General features: G+C 36.6%; 1 protein-coding gene across 1 annotated transcript; it reads right to left on the bottom strand.

The window, feature by feature from the left end:
- Positions 1-691: 691 nt before the first annotated feature.
- On the bottom strand, positions 692-16,929 carry LOC148823105 (pituitary tumor-transforming gene 1 protein-interacting protein). The gene is made up of 7 exons (XM_088929254.1): positions 16,658-16,929; positions 14,131-14,183; positions 12,032-12,140; positions 11,232-11,337; positions 9,712-9,777; positions 3,894-3,940; positions 692-1,283 (listed from the first exon to the last, which is right to left on the bottom strand). Exons 1-7 carry the CDS (start codon positions 16,770-16,772, stop codon positions 1,234-1,236), a joined length of 546 nt encoding a protein of 181 aa, XP_088785380.1. The 5' UTR covers positions 16,773-16,929; the 3' UTR covers positions 692-1,233.
- Positions 16,930-17,858: the final 929 nt, after the last annotated feature.

Raw genomic sequence — 17,858 nt, 5'->3', positions numbered from 1 at the left:
CCGTTCTATTGCTTTTGTACCAATAACGTTCTTAAAGCAAAACCTGAAAGCCAAATTGTAACACGAAATAATTTCCATTGCATTTAATTTATAGGACTGGTCAATGGATTTTGAAGTTTTAGATCTACTAAATATATTTTCTAATCTATTCCGCGGCACAATATTAATAAGAAAATCTGCAATGCCCTTTTCTGAATCAAATCTTCGTTTTGACACTCACTCTAGACATCAATGAGGCAGACATTTCTGACCTTGCCATCAAAAGCTCCTACACGGAAGAGGAATGGAGCCAAGCACCCAGTGCTCTGTCAAGGTTGTCCCAACAGTGCTCAATTCATGAATACATCAGAGATCAGCAACTGTAGATGTATTGTTGCTCAAGGCTTACATGCTGAAAGGCAGTCTGGCGCATGTCAGTTCAGCAAGAGGGCCTTTGATTTATGATTTTGTAAGAAACAAATGTTCTTTTATTATTACTCTAGGTAAAAACAAGATGGGGGAAAACATTTTAGAAAGCAATGGTTTCACAAAACTCATGAGAAAAGCTGTCAGGTGCAAACTGCATTATTCTAAAATTTGAAGCATGATAAAATACTGATAAACTACTGAGCATCATGTGCCATAATTGTTTTAATATATGCGATATATATTCTGTGTCTAAGTTCCATAAACACTGAAAGAATACCAAAGCTTTTTATGTAGTGAAAAAAGAACCTTTATTAGAAATCAATTTTTTCAGCCCAGGTTTGTACAGCATTATCTTACATTGACATAACAAGCGATTCATTTACAGGACAAAAAATAAAACAAAACAAGGAGCTAACAGGATGTCAAAATGAAATTTTTCGAGAACCTAAATTCAAAATGTTCATAAGCAAAACTTTTAACTCATTCTGTGGGGCTTAAAAATACACGCACTGTAAATAGTGAGTACTGTATTACCTCGTTAACTTTACCGATTCTTAATTTTAGATTAGCAATGGTTTTCGGCAGTGCAGTCAGAAAAAAAGTGATTGTGTGTTTTCAAATGCACATGAAAACACACTCAGATCATAACAAGAAACAAACAGATCGTAACTATGGCAATCTCTTGCAAATGATATAACTACTAGTACAATATGCAGTAACACAGAGGATAAGTCATGATGACAATGTAACAAAGAAAACAGCCACAGAAACATTTCCCAGCGCTCCCCCTTTCTGCAAAGCAATGCACCTTGAATGCTGTATACTTCACTCGTTTTCAAACCGGCTGTATGGGTGGTCAGAGTCAGGAACAAGCCCTAGGAGAAAGAACACATCTTATGTATGTAGGCAAAGTAAACAGTCTTGCAGTGTTTGCAATATAAATGCTTCGACCAAATTAAAACATCAAATCCCAGTATCATGCTAAGAATCAATTCCCCCACAGCTTTGAACAAAACAGTAATTCTAGTAGTGTCTAAAAGGTACACAGATAACTTTATTAATGTAAAGTACATTGAAAAATTCTTATAGTTAGATATAAAGTGCTACCTCCTGAGAATACAATTTTCTAATTTAAAATATATACATATATCGGATTCAGCAGATGATTATTGTTTATCTTTAGATGAATAAAAACACAAAACAGTTCTCAAAGTAATTTTCATGCCAAGAAACCCAGTACAGCACATGCATCTGTGAAAGGAGTAAAAACATTCTTAAAGGTATCCTCTGATATTTTCACAGATCCAGCAACTGAAGATATTAAATTTGAAATATTCTCAACACTTATGAATTTCATTTGGCTTGTTATGCCCTGTGGTACAAACAAAATGAGGTTTTCTTTCTGCCCTTCCTTCTTTCGCTATGCTTCAGCTCAAATCCACAAGCTTGTCCAGGCCAACGTGAACTGATAGCCAAAGACAATCATTCCCAGTCCTGTCTTGGTCACCCGTTTGTTGGTGGTCCTGCCACAGAAAACATGTAAATCCAGCGGGATTATGCTACAGTTCATTTCTACCATGTGTGATGGTAAAGGAATCCTTTTTTACTTGAGATACTGATGAATGTTTTTGAGGTTGAAGCAAAATAATCATTTAACTGTCTTATGAAAAAGATTTCACATTGAACAGTGGTTGATCAGCTTGTTACCTAAAGTTATACCAATCCAACCTGAAGTTATTATTATTTTTTTTTGTTTTTCAACTCTAATGAAAACAAAACAAAAAGCACCATTTTCTGCTTTAGGAGTTTAAAGTGTCAACAATTTAAAGATTTTGTAATAGCATTTTTGGTTTGTCCCTTCTGAAATACTCATGTCCAATTATAGATATGTCCATTACATGGTATTTTTCAGCTTACAACATGCACATCTCTGAATACTTTCATTAAACATGATGGCTCTATCTTCAAAACAGATGATACAGTGTTGGTTAAAAGACCCACTTTAAAACAAAAAAAATCACTATCTTTTACAAATAAAATATATCAGGAAAGCAAACTAGCAGCTCTTAAATCACAGTGTTTACATACAACACTAAGTCATTTTCCAATTGCAAAATAATGAAGTGATTCTGGGAACACAAGGAGCAATAGCCATAAAATTCCTGCAGTCAGGAATAAACCATAGTCTCCATGGATTCCCCGAGGACAATGTGGCAGATTCTGACACCTGCACAGCATTATAAATGTGTAATTACCATTTAAACAGACTGGAGCTGGCCAATGAGAGGAATTTAAAACCAAATTCTATAGAGCCACCCTGAGGCTGACATTCAAGACAGGTTCATTTCAATCTGCATAGCCAAGTCAACAAAATCATGCCACTGAACTGTTCTGCCACTTAACACTGTAAGGCATTTCTAAGCCCTGCAGAGAAAAAGGAGATAAACCACACATCTTACTCAATCGTTTCATCATCTTTTTTTAAAAGACGATTGAGCAGAAAGTTATTTTTGTATGCTTTATTGATCACTAGATCCACAGACACCAGAAACCTATAACCCTGCAACTATGTATGCAAAATGTTCAGAAAAAGAAGACTCTTCTGTTTTTAGCAGTGGGAAGTTTTTTTTCCCCATCACTTGAACAGCAATAATGAAAGATAGATGTTCTTGCTTCTACAATTTCACTCATAATACTAACTGAGATTCACGGATTTTAAGGTTCAGCCATTTATTTAAAGGTAAATAGGTGAGGAGGTCCTTATAACAGATATAACCATCGAATTTCTAAACAGTAATGCAGGATAATTGATTCAATTTCAATCAGAAAATAAAAAAAAAAATCTCAGTTGTATTATGTGACTTTCATTTGAAGTTAGCTTCTTTGTAAAATGTTAAACGGTCATTATGCCATTTATGCATTATAAAGATTTTGGCATGAGCAGACATATCTGCCTTGATTTAGTTGACATATAGCAATGACATCAGCTCTGATTTAGGCCTGTTGCCAAAGATGTCTTCTCATGGAGCCCAAGCTGTAGAAAGGTCAGAAAGCAACTCAGGAGGATTGATGAAGGGCAGAGCCCTTCGACTGTCACAAAATGCACCACAGCAGGGGCTAAACATGGGAGCTGACTCTTATTTGCAACTAAAATAAAACAATTTAAGAAGTGAAATACCTAATTTCGTAAAGTCTTCCCAATGAACTATAAAGTACAACAATTTATAAGCTGATCACAAAATAAACATATTAAAATCATTTCAGGTGTTACTGTGTAATGATGAGTAATGTAATAAGTGAATATAATCATGTAATAAGGGTGCTGTCATTCTATTTAAAAAAGTATTGACCATATAAACTCGTGTTTAAGAGTAACTTTTAAAGAGTAAACTGCAGGACTAACCCAAAGAATTTCAATTTCAGAAAGCCTTAATCAAACATATTTGTGTGTGCCAATCTTGCTTAATAAAGCCACTGGTACATACCATACTTTTTGCGGATTTCATCATGCCTAGATTTTCTTTCTGCCTTCCTGCAAAAAAAAATACTTTTCAGTTTTGATTAAAACACAAATAATGAACAGCACAACAGGTACAGCAACAGCAGAGAAAACAAGATCATTAAAAACTGCTTCCAATCAGGAACAAATACCACATCTGAATGTATTTCCCAATGCAGTGCCACTAAGAGACTAAAGTGACACTTGTATTTTACCTTATGATGTAGCTTACAAAAACAGGCTTAATTAATATTCTATTGATTCAAATGGTAGCAGAAACATGATTTTTGAAACTGAATAAGCAGAGATTAATAAAAGAAAGAAGGTATTACACAATGTGCTGCATCAGCATATCAAATCACATTGTTCATCTGGAAGAAATGTAAGGTCCCCTTAAATTCTTTCAAGGCTTCTTTCTGCAGTTATTTAATACCATGAGATCTTCTCATGGTATTATTATCTTCTGAAGATGTATGCAAGTATCACAAAACAATCTGTATGTGACTGAAAACAAAGTACTGTCAAGTCAGGCAGATGAAAACCATTCTATAGCTCTGTAGGCAATGATATTTATTAATTTAAGGAGTCTGGCTTTCATTTTTAAATTATTTGATAATGTGAACATAATGTGTTCCTTTTGACACAAGATGAAAACAATCTCCTAGAGATGTTTTATTGATGATGGGGGAGGGGTACAAATTCAAAAGGCCCTGAAACACAGATCTTAAGTAAATTAAAGATCAGAAGATGAAAATGAAGTGACAGTCTGCAGTACAGCTGGGTGCAAATGTAAAACCACATGGGCAAAGAGGCCTGATTCCAGGCATCATGCAACTCTGAATCAACCTTAAAAAAACAAAATGGAAAAACCATAGGGAATTTTTTCTTTGACTTACAGCAAATACACATTCCCACAAATCGCAGCAGCATGGACTGCTCTATTTGTATTACAGTAGTGAAATTGAGATTGCCACAGAATAAGAATTCATAGAGTATCACATTTCTTAAAATTAAGATAGTAGTTTTATTAAAGGCTCATTTTTTTCACATTAGTAAAAAACGTTTATCACAATTTCCTTTTCTGTAAATTGAATTATCTAACTAGGCTACAAATATTGCCCACATTTAATAATAATTAAAATATATTTTATACTTTATTGCATGTGGAGTTTTGCAATGTACCATTTTAACATGCTTTTAAATATTTTTCAAAACAACCTACAACACTTTTTTATATCTATGGTGGTTTAGACTAAAGTCTTGTCTTATTTGAGATCATACCATTGTACAGAACAAATACTGGATTTTGCCCATCTAGAAGATGATTTTTAACAGTTTCAGTCTTACAAATGCATAATAATGCAGTAAATGACTATGAAATGTGGAGGTCAACTGAAGTGTTAGAAATAGATAGATAAATAGAAGTATAGCTCTAAAGATTAAAATCAGAGTGTATTTGTCAATGTCCACAGTCTGGAATACTGTACTAAGAATGCTCGAAAATTATCTATTACATGTAGGAGCAGTGAATACTCATGGCAGTAAAAACATATAAGTCACTGAGCCAAGTCTATTCACAAATGTACATGTAAAACATTTTTCTTCTTAATTCAAACACTCATCTTGAGACAATGTAAGGAAACTGAACAGTCTGACCTAAACTCTCAACACTAACACCTGACGTGCAGAAACAGCAATAGTAACTATGTGTTACTACTGTAGATGCATATGTATCTATCAGATGACCAGGAATAGTTATTACCAGCTCTAAAGAAGTCTGATTAAAAGGCTCCAAATTAAACCTTATATTATGATTTCACTATAAAACCTAAAAAGTAATATAATGATTGGGTATCAACATTTTAACTTCATACACTGAAATATTTGTGTACCATTAAAATTTCATTTTTCCCAACAAGTTAGAAATAGTAATTAAATCTAGCTTTTTATCCACTTTTTTCAGTCAGTCTGAATTCTAGTTTTAGAATTGACACTCCCTGACAGTGAATGCATCGATGTTAGGATTCTTTTCAGTTTTTCATTTGATCTGTTCACTTTGTGTTAATTTTTTTGTGATGCAATTTTAGTGATAGCACATAAGTTGAATGGAACCAAGGAATATGGATTTCAGTTCATGTGCTTTATAAATTTGTTTTCTGCTTCATCCATATCAATGGTCTATGAACATACAACACATAAAGCATTAAAAGCACGATGCGATGGGATCACAATTTCCACCTTTGTAGTCTCACTCATGTTGAAAACATTTTATGCTTCTGCAACCTTTCCTTCCATACTCTAGAAATGAGAAATGCTGAATTTTCCAATATTTCAGATACTCAGTGCTTTCTACAAAATGCAGGACTTGATTGAAGTTATCTGCAGAAAGGCTAGCAGCCCTGGGCATGTCTGTAAACGGTATTTCCTTCTTCGGCATGAAGATATATGACCAATTCAGTATAATTGTGATTGCCGTCACCTACTGGCAACTACAAAATAACCCCTGAGGATATTATAATGACCTTCTTCAGAAATGCACTGGCACATTTAATTAAGATTGAATCATTAGCTTAATGCAAATACATGGAGATATTAATGTCTGATTAATAGGGCTATGGACAGAAATCAAGTTATAATTACATGCAAAGCATTTGCTGAACAAAACATGAAAAATGAATACTCTCCAGCTCCAATGATAGAAATATATATGCAAATGAAGCTACTGTAACAGTTCTCATGTCATTTAACCCTGCCTAATGCTCTGAAATCTATGCATTACTGGAATGAAACGGAGTGGATCTCATTTTAATGTGGCTTCTTTCTGCCGATGCCGTGTCCTTATGTGAACTCTTCCAATGTTTTTTCATTTAAACCAAGTGCCTTCTGCTAGAGCCAGGGGGGTTCTGCTCAGTTTAAAAGCTGAGTGGAGGGCCCCAGAAGGGGGAATAACTTACCCTTATTGGATATCCAATGGTAAAACATTAAAAAAAAAAACGACATTGAAACTACATTGAAAAAGACATTGTATCTGTAGAGTTGGTTAACTGATCCTTACAATGAAATACTAAGGTCACCTTTCCCTAAGTTTTGTTAAAAAAGGGAAATGTATTTTATTAAAATAGAATATTAATATAGTCACAGTATCCCTTTTAGCCCAGTGAGAAAATAAAATACAGATTTAAGCAGTAAGATGCTGAGCTCCTTGGTATATAACATTGGGTTTTCTAGTCTGTAAAGAACAGGTGTCTGCTTTCTACACAATTACAGGTTTCAAATTAGCCATGCACATCACATTTAGTTATCTGCACTGTGACTGACCACATTCTGGAATTAGAAAAAATATATATTATCTCCTGCAGCCAGTATTAAAACAACTTAATAAGCTAAACCTTACTTTTAAATCCATTTTCTCCATGTGTTGCATGAGCAATATTATGCCTAAATGTTCAACAAATGGTGCCTATGTTTTCCATAACTTTAATGGGTTCTGATTTCTCAATTCCTTAATGAAAAACAGTTGGGAAGTTGAGAGACACGCAGTTCAGAAACACTGCAATGCCTATTAATTCCAAAACATCAATATCAACTGGTTCCACCATGAGCCACCAGATTATTAAAGGGAAACTTATTATCTCAGTGCTTAATTGGGCCTTGCCCTTCATCATAAAGCTATTCATAGCCAATAGTAACTGATGTTCATATTAACCTGTTGCAGCAACATATTTAACTCTATTAATAGCAAAGGAAATATTAACGCTTGTATAAATGTTACTGAAAAAATTAAATAGCAAAATCTGATCTAAAGAACTTCTTTTGTCAGCATGTATTGTTTTAAAATGCTGAAATTGTTTTAAAACTCAACTGTGCCCTCACTTTCTTGCGATTCCCTTTGTATTAAAATATATAGTCTTGATTTGGTCTGTAGGAAGGAAGATCAACCGGATTTTGAACATTTTAAAAAAATCACAGCTTTAAATACAAACCTTTTGATTTAAAACATGTTTTAAATGCAAACACTTTTGGATTTGATAATCAACTGATTTTAATTCATCCTATTATTTAGTTTGCATCCAATTACATTTTTGGATTATTTGCTTGACTACTATAATCGACACATATTTAGCAACGGTAGTTACTTTAAGGATATTAAACGATTATTGATTTTTTACCAAGGATAGTTTAATAAACTTAAGGAAACAATAGTGAATTAGGAAAATATGCAGAAATATTTTCGAGAAGTATCCATATTTCAAAAATACATAGTTATGGCTTATTCAAATATTATTTTTAAAAGAGTTTCCACTTTTCCATATTCAAATAGCATTTCTATGCCACTGATATACATATTAGCCTTTCTGTGCAAGTCTTCATTGGGTTCTGCACAGTGCACAAGGCCCAGCCTCCAGCTGCCATAGTTATGTTAATCATGTCTTGGCTGCTCATTTCGATATAACGGGGCTCTGCATCTTTTATGCTTTTGTCTCCTGCTTTACACACACTAATTGATTCCTGATTCTGTTAAAAAATGTAATTTCCCACGTTAAGGTATGCTTCCTATAAAAACTATGTTATTGTTGAAAATGAAATATTTTGTTAAATTCTCTTATATTGTTATATGGGGAAATATTATTCACAACTGAATGGGAATAAAGGAGGTAGGGAAGTGCATCAGAGTTAGGAAGTGCGCAGATTTCTAACCTCAGTTTTTCAATAGCATCAATGAATCAGGTGACAGCTACAGTCCTACAGTAGGTCAATCCTTGCTGGCCCAAGTCCAGACTTTTCGGGGCCATCTCGAAGCACTGAAAATACACAATGTGCCCCAGCACTCCGACGGACTTTTTGTTTATCACTTAAGCAGCATTTCATGCATTTTTAAAATGAACAGAAATCATACCTATGACTACTGAGGTACAGACAAGGGATTCACTCTGTACCCCCCCAGATCTACTGCCTACAGATCTACCCAATGATGTCTGTTAAATCACAGACATCACTTCTCAGTGACGAGTCAAGAGCCACTGTAAGGGCTCTTTTCAATTCAGCTCAGACACTGGGGACCCGCTCCAGGAATCTCTGACTTGCGTGGCTCATCTGCTCTCTGGGCATACGTTTAGTGGTTAACCCAGTTGTGAGTCTCTCTCTCAAAACACAATCCCTACACGAGGCCATTGGCCACCGCTGCCACACCAGCATCCCTCCTGCATGAACGCTTCAATTAAACTACAACAGCATTTAATATTCAGATGTTCTCAAAATGAAGCTGTAAAATCATGACAGCAAAATTACATTTATATAACCCTAATGCTCTGAAAGTTGTAATTAGTCAGTTAGAAACACTGTCGGCTGCACTGTTCCTTGGATACTGGGCTCCAGAATGTACAAAAAAAGCCACAGTGCAGAAATGACCTCATCCCAACCTCAACTGTGTAACCAGAAAACAGCAGTGGAAAATATTCCCCAAGCTAAATGTCAGGGGACAAACACTGCAGACATCAATAATCTCCCAGTCCTTTCAATTCCCTAAAAATATTCTGTCTTGCATATTTTTATGTGCAAAAAGTAAGAACTTCAGTGATCTCTAAAAATGCTATTATGTTACGATTCTCGTGCAGTTTTTTTTCTAAAGTGGCTTCCTGACCAGGTTAATGGAGGCACACCCACCGGATCTAAAAAAATAATACTTTGCTGCTTCTTCTTCTCCGGCCTCCATAAGTTCCACCATGAACATGGAAAAAAGCCGAGTCCAAGACAACACAAGATTAATACTTCCTCTGCAATTCCATTTTCAAAACCATACGCACCGCTCTTCGGAGCGCTGCCGGATTTCCTCCCGCCTTCGGGACAATCTTTCCTCATCTCTGTCCAATCTAGAGAAAAGAATTAAAATAATTACTCAGACTTAAAGTCGGTCGCTTTGAAGTACAAACTTCAAATGTTTTAATATGGAATGGAACAAAGCACATTCTTAAACTTATCTACAGTTAAGCTCACCTTATGACTATATTCATATAAGACATGTTACCGATGAGTATTTAAACTCTCTGTCATCTAAAAAGTGCAAATTAGAAATTTAAAGTTTAAGTTAATATGCATAACTACAGTATAATGACTTTAAATGCCCATTTGATGAATGACCTGAGCAAGGGGTTAGCTTTCTCACAGTCCTAGAGATTGCTTGGTCATATTTTAGGATCTATCTGGTCCTAATTATGTGACACTGTTTGTGGTAAAGGCTTTATTAGGGTCTAAGAGTTAGTGCAGTGTGGGAGATGCAAAACATGCAAAGCGTTAGAGATAAAGGCTGGAATTTTCCAAGCTTTAAAGCCACAGTGTCATTCAGCATGTCTTCCTCTGAAGATCAAATTCAATTCTGACTTCAGAATCTGATAAGATAACTAATCCACAGAAAGGTGTTCTGGTAAATTCAATAAAAGTAATTTGAATAAAAAACAGCAATTTTAAGCAACACTTTCTACATCTTACCCCTTACAAATCAAGGCTAGACTGATCTTATTCTTCAGTGTCAGGATGATGGCCATCTGCTACATTTTAGACATTTTGCATCAGCTGAACATTTTTTTTCAACAAAGCTAGTATTTTCAGACCATTTCTAACTCTTTCTACCACACTGCTTTAAATTTCACAAAATATATTCATTTATTATATTTAAATATACCACAAATACTAACAATAGACCCCAAAACAAAGATGATAAGATTCTTAACCTGTGGTTTGTATAATCTTGTAAAATTAAAAATGTATGGCAATTTTATGTCTTATTTGACATGAGGCCCACATTGTAGTATCTAATACTAGAATACCCTTTATACATCATGAATAGCCTACCTGTATATATAAATAATGGATAATTGATTATATAGTTTATATTATATGCATGTTCATGCAGCATTTTCTTTGTTATGTATTCTTTGTTATGTAGCCCTCATGTAATAATGTGTTATTATTTTAGCTTCTTCCAAACTACTGTGTATCAGTCAGGTATAAGCAAAAAGGCTAAGTAAAGACAGAGAAACGAGAGATTTACCCTGCATGAAATGGTCTATAAGACAGCTATTATTTCTGGGAATAATGTGTGCAGCATTTCTTTTCTGAGTTCCACAAAGCACTGCATATTCATAGCACCCTCACTGGCAGGGTCTGTAAAGCCTATAGGAGACGTATCGTCACACAGCTCGATTGTAAGTCCACTGAAAGCTCACAAAAGAAAGCTTCTATCAACGTGTTCCTGGAGAGCTGATTTGCTTTGGGAGCACAATCATGGAACCAGCCACAACCAGAATGTTTGGAGAAAGGAAATTACCCTGAAGAGCTAGTCCTGCAGCAACACCAGCAGCAGCAGACAGTAATACTTAACAAAATGGTTCCACCCACCACAGCCATGGCAATAATGAGGGCTTCAAAATTCACTGAAAGAACAAAACAAGGAGAGTGTGATAAGGCAATACAGAGGGAAAATGCTTGATAATACCTATTTTTATTTAGTCACAAAGAAGCAAAATTGTGAGAAATACACTGCGCAATTCACAGTAAATTGTCTGCTGCCCACATAGAAATAACCACTCTTTCAATGCAATACTGCCACCTTCTGGCCACTTTCTGTTACACACAAAACAAATTCAACTGCAGAAGAGATCAGTCACAAAACAACACACTCATTCCTCTGCTATACTGTATGGATCTAATAGTTAAGTGCATCCTAAAACGGGCATCACTGTCAGAATTTTGGCAATATAATGAGACTGGTTATCATATATTTGGCAGCCTACTGCTACATCATTCAGTTCAGTAATGAGGGCAAATAGAAAATAAAAAATAAAGAGAAAAAAATAATAACATAAATGTCTCTAATTCTTTAACAAAAAAGATAACTAATGACTTGGGACTATTTATGTCTAGATGATAGCCTCAATATCCAGCTCAGTATGCCTTCAGTCCTTGTAAACCTAGCACTCCAATTAAGCCATCAGCATTCTCGGAATTCATCGGCATTCTCCTGCCATGCACTTCTAATCAAAATCATCTACAGGGGATTCTTAAATTCAGGGTAAAATCTGAAATTGCACATGTGTGACTCGAAATAGGGTCTTTCAAAATACTTACCCCAGCACACCCCCCATCGGGCCTGAGACAGGCTGCACAATGATGCGGGAGGAAGTAGATTTTTGACAGGGTAATCTAAGCAGGTATTGTTGGTGTAGCACCACAGGCACTGTAGAAAGAAAATCACAATTCAAGAAAAGGAAGAAAAATACCCAACAACTGCCAGTCTGAGTATATAAAGGATTGCCCCACTCCTATTATGGATATTACAAAGAACTTGAGGTGGTGATGGACCTTTAGCGATGATCTCAAAATAAACACCACTGAATCACTTTTCCTGATAAAATGAATTGGAACATATTCATACACACACATTACAAAATCAAGTAGTTCAAGCAGGTAGCTGCGTCAGCATGCGCAGGCTGCAAAGGGACAAGTAATGGTTTATTCCATGCTGGAAAGAGAAGAAAAGAAACACATTTTTGGCTGTGGAGCCACACCTGAAGAAGGCTCCACAGCCGAAACGTTGTGTTTCTTTTCTTCTCTTTTCAGCATGGAATAAACCTTTACTTGCTCCTTTACAAAATCAAGTGTACACATCTGATTGTACTTAAACATTTTTCTAGACTGGGTTTAACATCCCCTACTGCCAATAAAATCTAGTTTAAAATATATGTAAAAGAGATAAGGCTGAAGAGTCTAACAATATTTAAGGAAAAACGTGTTTTACATTATCCTTGTCATTACAATGTTTTAGACATTTGAGACCACAGCTGCCCTCTTGTGGTGAAACTCATGCACACAGGAAAACGATTTAAGATGGGAGATTTTAAAAACAGTTTGCAAAATATTTTCTTCCTTATCCTACCTTGTTACAGTTTCAAATATTTAGAATTTACAAATCAAATTATGCAACTATTATTTTACATATTTGTAATTTAACACTGTTGTCTGTTTGATGAAAGCTATCGCACAACAAAAGATAAAGGACAAATACCAACATTTATTTTCTCTCCTCATATTTACCAAATGTAACTATTTTATCTTCACATTTTTCTGCCACTGTTTCAGTTTGCAGGGTAGGAAGTGTTCTGCTCTCAGATATTCAAAGCCTATTATAAAAACATTGCTTTTTCTGCAAATTTTTCATTTATTTTTGTGAATTAAAATACTTTTGCACTTCTCAAAACATTTCAGCTTTATGACACAAAAGAGTTTTTAAACTAACATGTTACTCTGTGTATCACTTGTCAGTAAATTTCCTGTGCTATTGTTATAAGAGAAGCAGGTCAAGATTATAACAAATGAGAAAGCAACTTGTTCAAGGTGTTTACTTGTTCTTCACCAGACGTGCATGAGCACAGCTAAAATAATAATATTACACTGTATAAAATGCATATATTCTATTTTCTAGAATATCTTCCAAGCATTCAAATTTCAATCACAGCAGATCCAGTGGCATGTTACTTCAATAGAAATGATTGCAATGCTGATGTCCCTGTAGTTTGTTAAATCAGTTTTAAAGAAAACTTCTCTTGGTAGGAAAAAATGAAAGAGAGCTGATCTTTACACTGGAGGCTTTGGAAACTCCTGGAATGAGCATTCCACTCTGACATCATAAAGGCATTACCTGCAGAAGTTTTGAAGAAGTTTACTGCTCTGTGGTTATACAGCAGAACTTGGCACTGAGCCTATTGACAGAAATGACATCACCCTCTTGAGAGAATGACGCTGTGTGAACTCTGAGCCCCTGAGCAGCAAGATTTAATTTTGACAGAGTCAAAACAGAACTGCACTCATCAGTTACATTCTTTAATAATTTGTGGAAGAAGAAATTTTAACCAAACCAAATGATCACTTTACTTATCACTTAAACCTCCTGCATAACAAAAAAAAACTTCCTTTTCTTTTTCAAACTCTACCAGCTGCTACATACAGTAACTCCTTTCTCCCATGAAAAAGTCTAAACAGTTCCCAATCACTACAAAGCAGTTTATACCAACCTGCAATTAGTGGCAGTGAGCAAATCACTTTCAAACTGGTAACAAACTTAACTGGTATGTCTTTTTAAAATGAACATGACACATGCTACAAGTGGTACTGAAAGGATGATGACTTGTTACATAACGAAACATTAATAAATGTCTAATGTAACTTACCGAAACATTCTTTAAGCATTCTTCACAGGATTTCTGAGAAAATGTAGAGCAAGCTGGAATTAAAAATGGAAAAACATTGGATAAGAGCTGGTATGGTTTTGCTGTGTATAGGTATACACACTGTAGTGTGCAAAGAAGTAAAATGCTATAGCTATGATGATATATAATCCTGAGCCCTGAACAATACAAACACCACAGACAATCCAAACAAAACATGAAAAAATGTATATGAATTACATGAGAAAGGATGAAACACAAAAGATATGGAGCAAATGAGTTTTAAAAATCACTGCAAGAAAGAGGGAGCTATCACGGAAATGGGCTGAATACACAATCATACTGTCACTGGACAAGGAGTCTGGATTACATTTCCAAAGACAGAGACAAAACTAGACAGCCTCTCAGGAATCAAGTTATGTGCAGGAGCAAGACAGACACAGAAAATCAAACAGAAACAAGAAATACCTTGAATTATATGTAATTACACAGACCTCAAATTAAAAATCAACTAATCTGTCAGTATATAATTAAGTGAGGAAATGTCTAAAAAGGTTTAATTGCACCTCCCAGTACCCCATTCTTTAAGGAAAAACAGTGGCCGTTCTTTTCAGCGGTTCTTCAGCTGTCCCTTCTCCTGCCACTTGAGGGAGTCACAATGGCCACAAGCCCAGAGGACACAACAGCTGCCCTAATATTGAAATTAAACCAGACTTCCTTGGAGGTGGTAGTGTAGAAAGTTTCGGAATTTAAACCTTTTCTCAAAAAATGTATAAAACACAACACAGTAAAGTGGCAGGATATGGACCATGGACAGAGAGATATAAAACCAGGAGGAGAAGGACAGAACCATGAGAAGACTCCTCCTGAGGCAGAACACAACCAGGCAAGTCGAGCCCTGAAGAAGGCATATCAAGGCTTTAGGCACGTGTCCGCTCTCTCGTGTTGACTTCAAAATCCTCATGCTCTACAGTAAGTCTCTTCATGGCTTGGCACCTCAGCACCTGTCTGACCGATTCCTACTGATTCTGGTATCCTGCTTGTCCCCCAAGCTCGCTTTCCTTCAATGGGCGACAGAGCCTTCTCTCGCTGCGCCCCAGAAGCTCTGGAATTCTGTCCCTAAGGATATCAGATTCACCCTTCCCAAGCGCTTTCAAATCCAGACTCAAAGCCTTCTTCTTCAGTAAGGCTTCATCGGTTGTCTTCATTCTAAACTCCGTTCTTAATTGTGCTAACTTTGCTACCTTTTCTCCTTGTTAACGTTTTTTTCTCTTACTGTGAAGTGCTTTGAGAAGTTACTTCTATTATTCTTACTATTATGATTGTGGAAATATATAATCAGTTTATATTCTATTTGAGGTATCTACCATGTTCAGTGATGAGCTATTAAAAATGGGGAAAAGGTTCCAGTTTGCTTAGAATCCTCTAGGGACTGATTTGGTGCTGTGTGAGGCCTTTCATAAACAGGTTCCCTCCTTGAGTTTTGCTTCCTTATTCTGTAAAAGGAAGGGCCCTCAATGACAAAGAAGGTTCAGTAAAGCTTCTCAGAAAAACAAAATACAAAAGAATGTTATGAATTATAGGACACAATTTGGCCCATCTAGCCTGTTAGTTAATTAGTAAAAACTGAGAATCTTATCCAGCTGTTTAGCAAGCTACGATGCATCAGACGTTAGATCAAGGTCCAAATTAAAAAGAGGAGTTCTCTGGATTTTTAGACTTAATTGGGCTGCTCTAATGGCCTCAATGAGTGCAATGAACATTACTGTTTGTCTTAATTTCGAGGCCTGCTTGGTATAGTCTTGCCCTGTCATGTGAAAGTGATGAATCTGGTGGAAAAGCAAAGCTATGCAAACTACTATGAATCACATGAGATCACTGCGTCTGCCACAACATGCCACACCACCTACTTGACAGTAAATTCAGTCACTGTAAATGCACACAGGTAAACTGATACACTGCCTCTGGAGAGGAATACCTGCTCTGGAGCTGCAGGTAGCAAGCGGCTAACAACTCTTATTGTCGTACTACTGTGCTTCAAATAGGGACGAACAGTCAGAAAGCAGATTTAAACCGAATCACACAGAGTAGTGTACGTAGATTAAAGTACTTAACAAAAACAATGGCTCTTTGTTATCCTTGTTCCTCCTCCCCGTTTAATATGGGTACTAAAGAGTACATCGAGCCTATCACGTCCGCGAAACCAGCTCTTCTGATGTGCTGAGGCAAGTATTTTTTTCAGCTTTGTTAGTAATAGGAGCCTACATAGATAGGGGTTATACAGCCCTGCAGTACAGTAGCACTTTACACAGCTGCTGAAAGCAACTCCGTCACCTGATCTTGACTCGGAGTAATTTCAAAACCCAGGGAGCACTTCAGTACTGTACTATCAAAAGGAGATACCAGTGACAACAGGTGAATAAAATAAACGCTACTGGTATGGTGCACTAGTCTAAACTGCATAAACCCGTAAAGAAATGAGCAATAGCATCCACATTTATAAACCGCCAGAGAGAAGGGATAAACTTACGCTTATGTGGTGGTGGAGGGGCCGACGTCGAGCTCTCCGCCTCAGAGAAACGGAAACAGCTCACGAAAAATAAACAAACCGAAGCCGCGATCTGTAACTTCCTCTGATAGCGCATTGTCCCTTCTTATTCTGGACGATGTTGCATTGGTTCTACACAATTGTCCCCGTCAGTCAGAAACGGATATATCTTTCAAAAGCCAAACGTCGCTTGATACCCCAGCTGCAGACGCCGAGATTCGCCACTTTCGCACAGAAGTTCCTGGTCGCTCCTCGGGGGGGCTGGCAACTGCGCATGCGCCGTCAGCCCGGGCCGTGCACCGCAGGCGGATGACCGTGCACGCGACGCTGTGTTGTACAGGCGACTGCCGCGGTCCGGTTTGCAAAGTTGCAAAAAGTCTTCCCCCCTCTTCATTTCAAAATAGGAAAATGACATTCTGCGGCAGGTTGGAGTGCAGAGGTTGATCGGACCTCTAGATATCTGGGTGCAGAGGTAGATCGGACCAAGTGAATCTTATTCTAAAAAGAAGTTCCTTTTATTGTGGAAGAGTAGTAATAATAATATATTTTCCGCTATGGATGGAGAAGAGAGCTCCGAGAGCGCATTGCCCCGATGTACTATTTCCTATCCTGATTTACTGGGCATCCTGAAGCAGTAGAGCACCACAGCTTAAGACATCACAGAGTTCAATGTTGTGCATCCTCAGACTGCTGGGTTTAATTATACTGTAGGTATGAATGTATAATACAAGCAAAATCATAGTACATAGTAGGAAGGACAAATGATTTAAAAAACTTAGTTATTTGTTCCGTTATGTGTTTTAAAGCGTGGTTGCAGGCACATGCCCTATTTTTTTAGAGCGGTATCCTTACAAATTGAAATGTATATAGCACTGTCTATTACGGAGCATGATGCTTTACAGGACCACAGGTAAGCTACTATTTCATTACAGCACTGTATTGACGGCATTCTCAAATGCACTTTGCTATGGAGAAACCGTTTCATTGACATAGACATAAGGAAACTAAAATGTATAGTAAATACGCCACAAACCCCTGTCAAATTAAAAAAATATATATAGACTCGGAATACAAATCACAAAAATATCTCAAGCACCGAACTTTACATTGCCAGCAGCAGCTATATCACCCCACAGCTCAGCAGTCCCAAGATGGGAGACCTCCTGGGAAAGCTAAGGTTGCT

The sequence above is a fragment of the Atractosteus spatula genome, chromosome 12 (assembly GCF_055471065.1).
Source record: "Atractosteus spatula isolate fAtrSpa1 chromosome 12, fAtrSpa1.hap1, whole genome shotgun sequence".
Taxonomy (NCBI): domain Eukaryota; kingdom Metazoa; phylum Chordata; class Actinopteri; order Semionotiformes; family Lepisosteidae; genus Atractosteus; species Atractosteus spatula.
The sequence above is the reverse complement of the archived record's forward strand: the minus strand, read 5'-3'. Positions and strand labels throughout refer to the sequence as shown.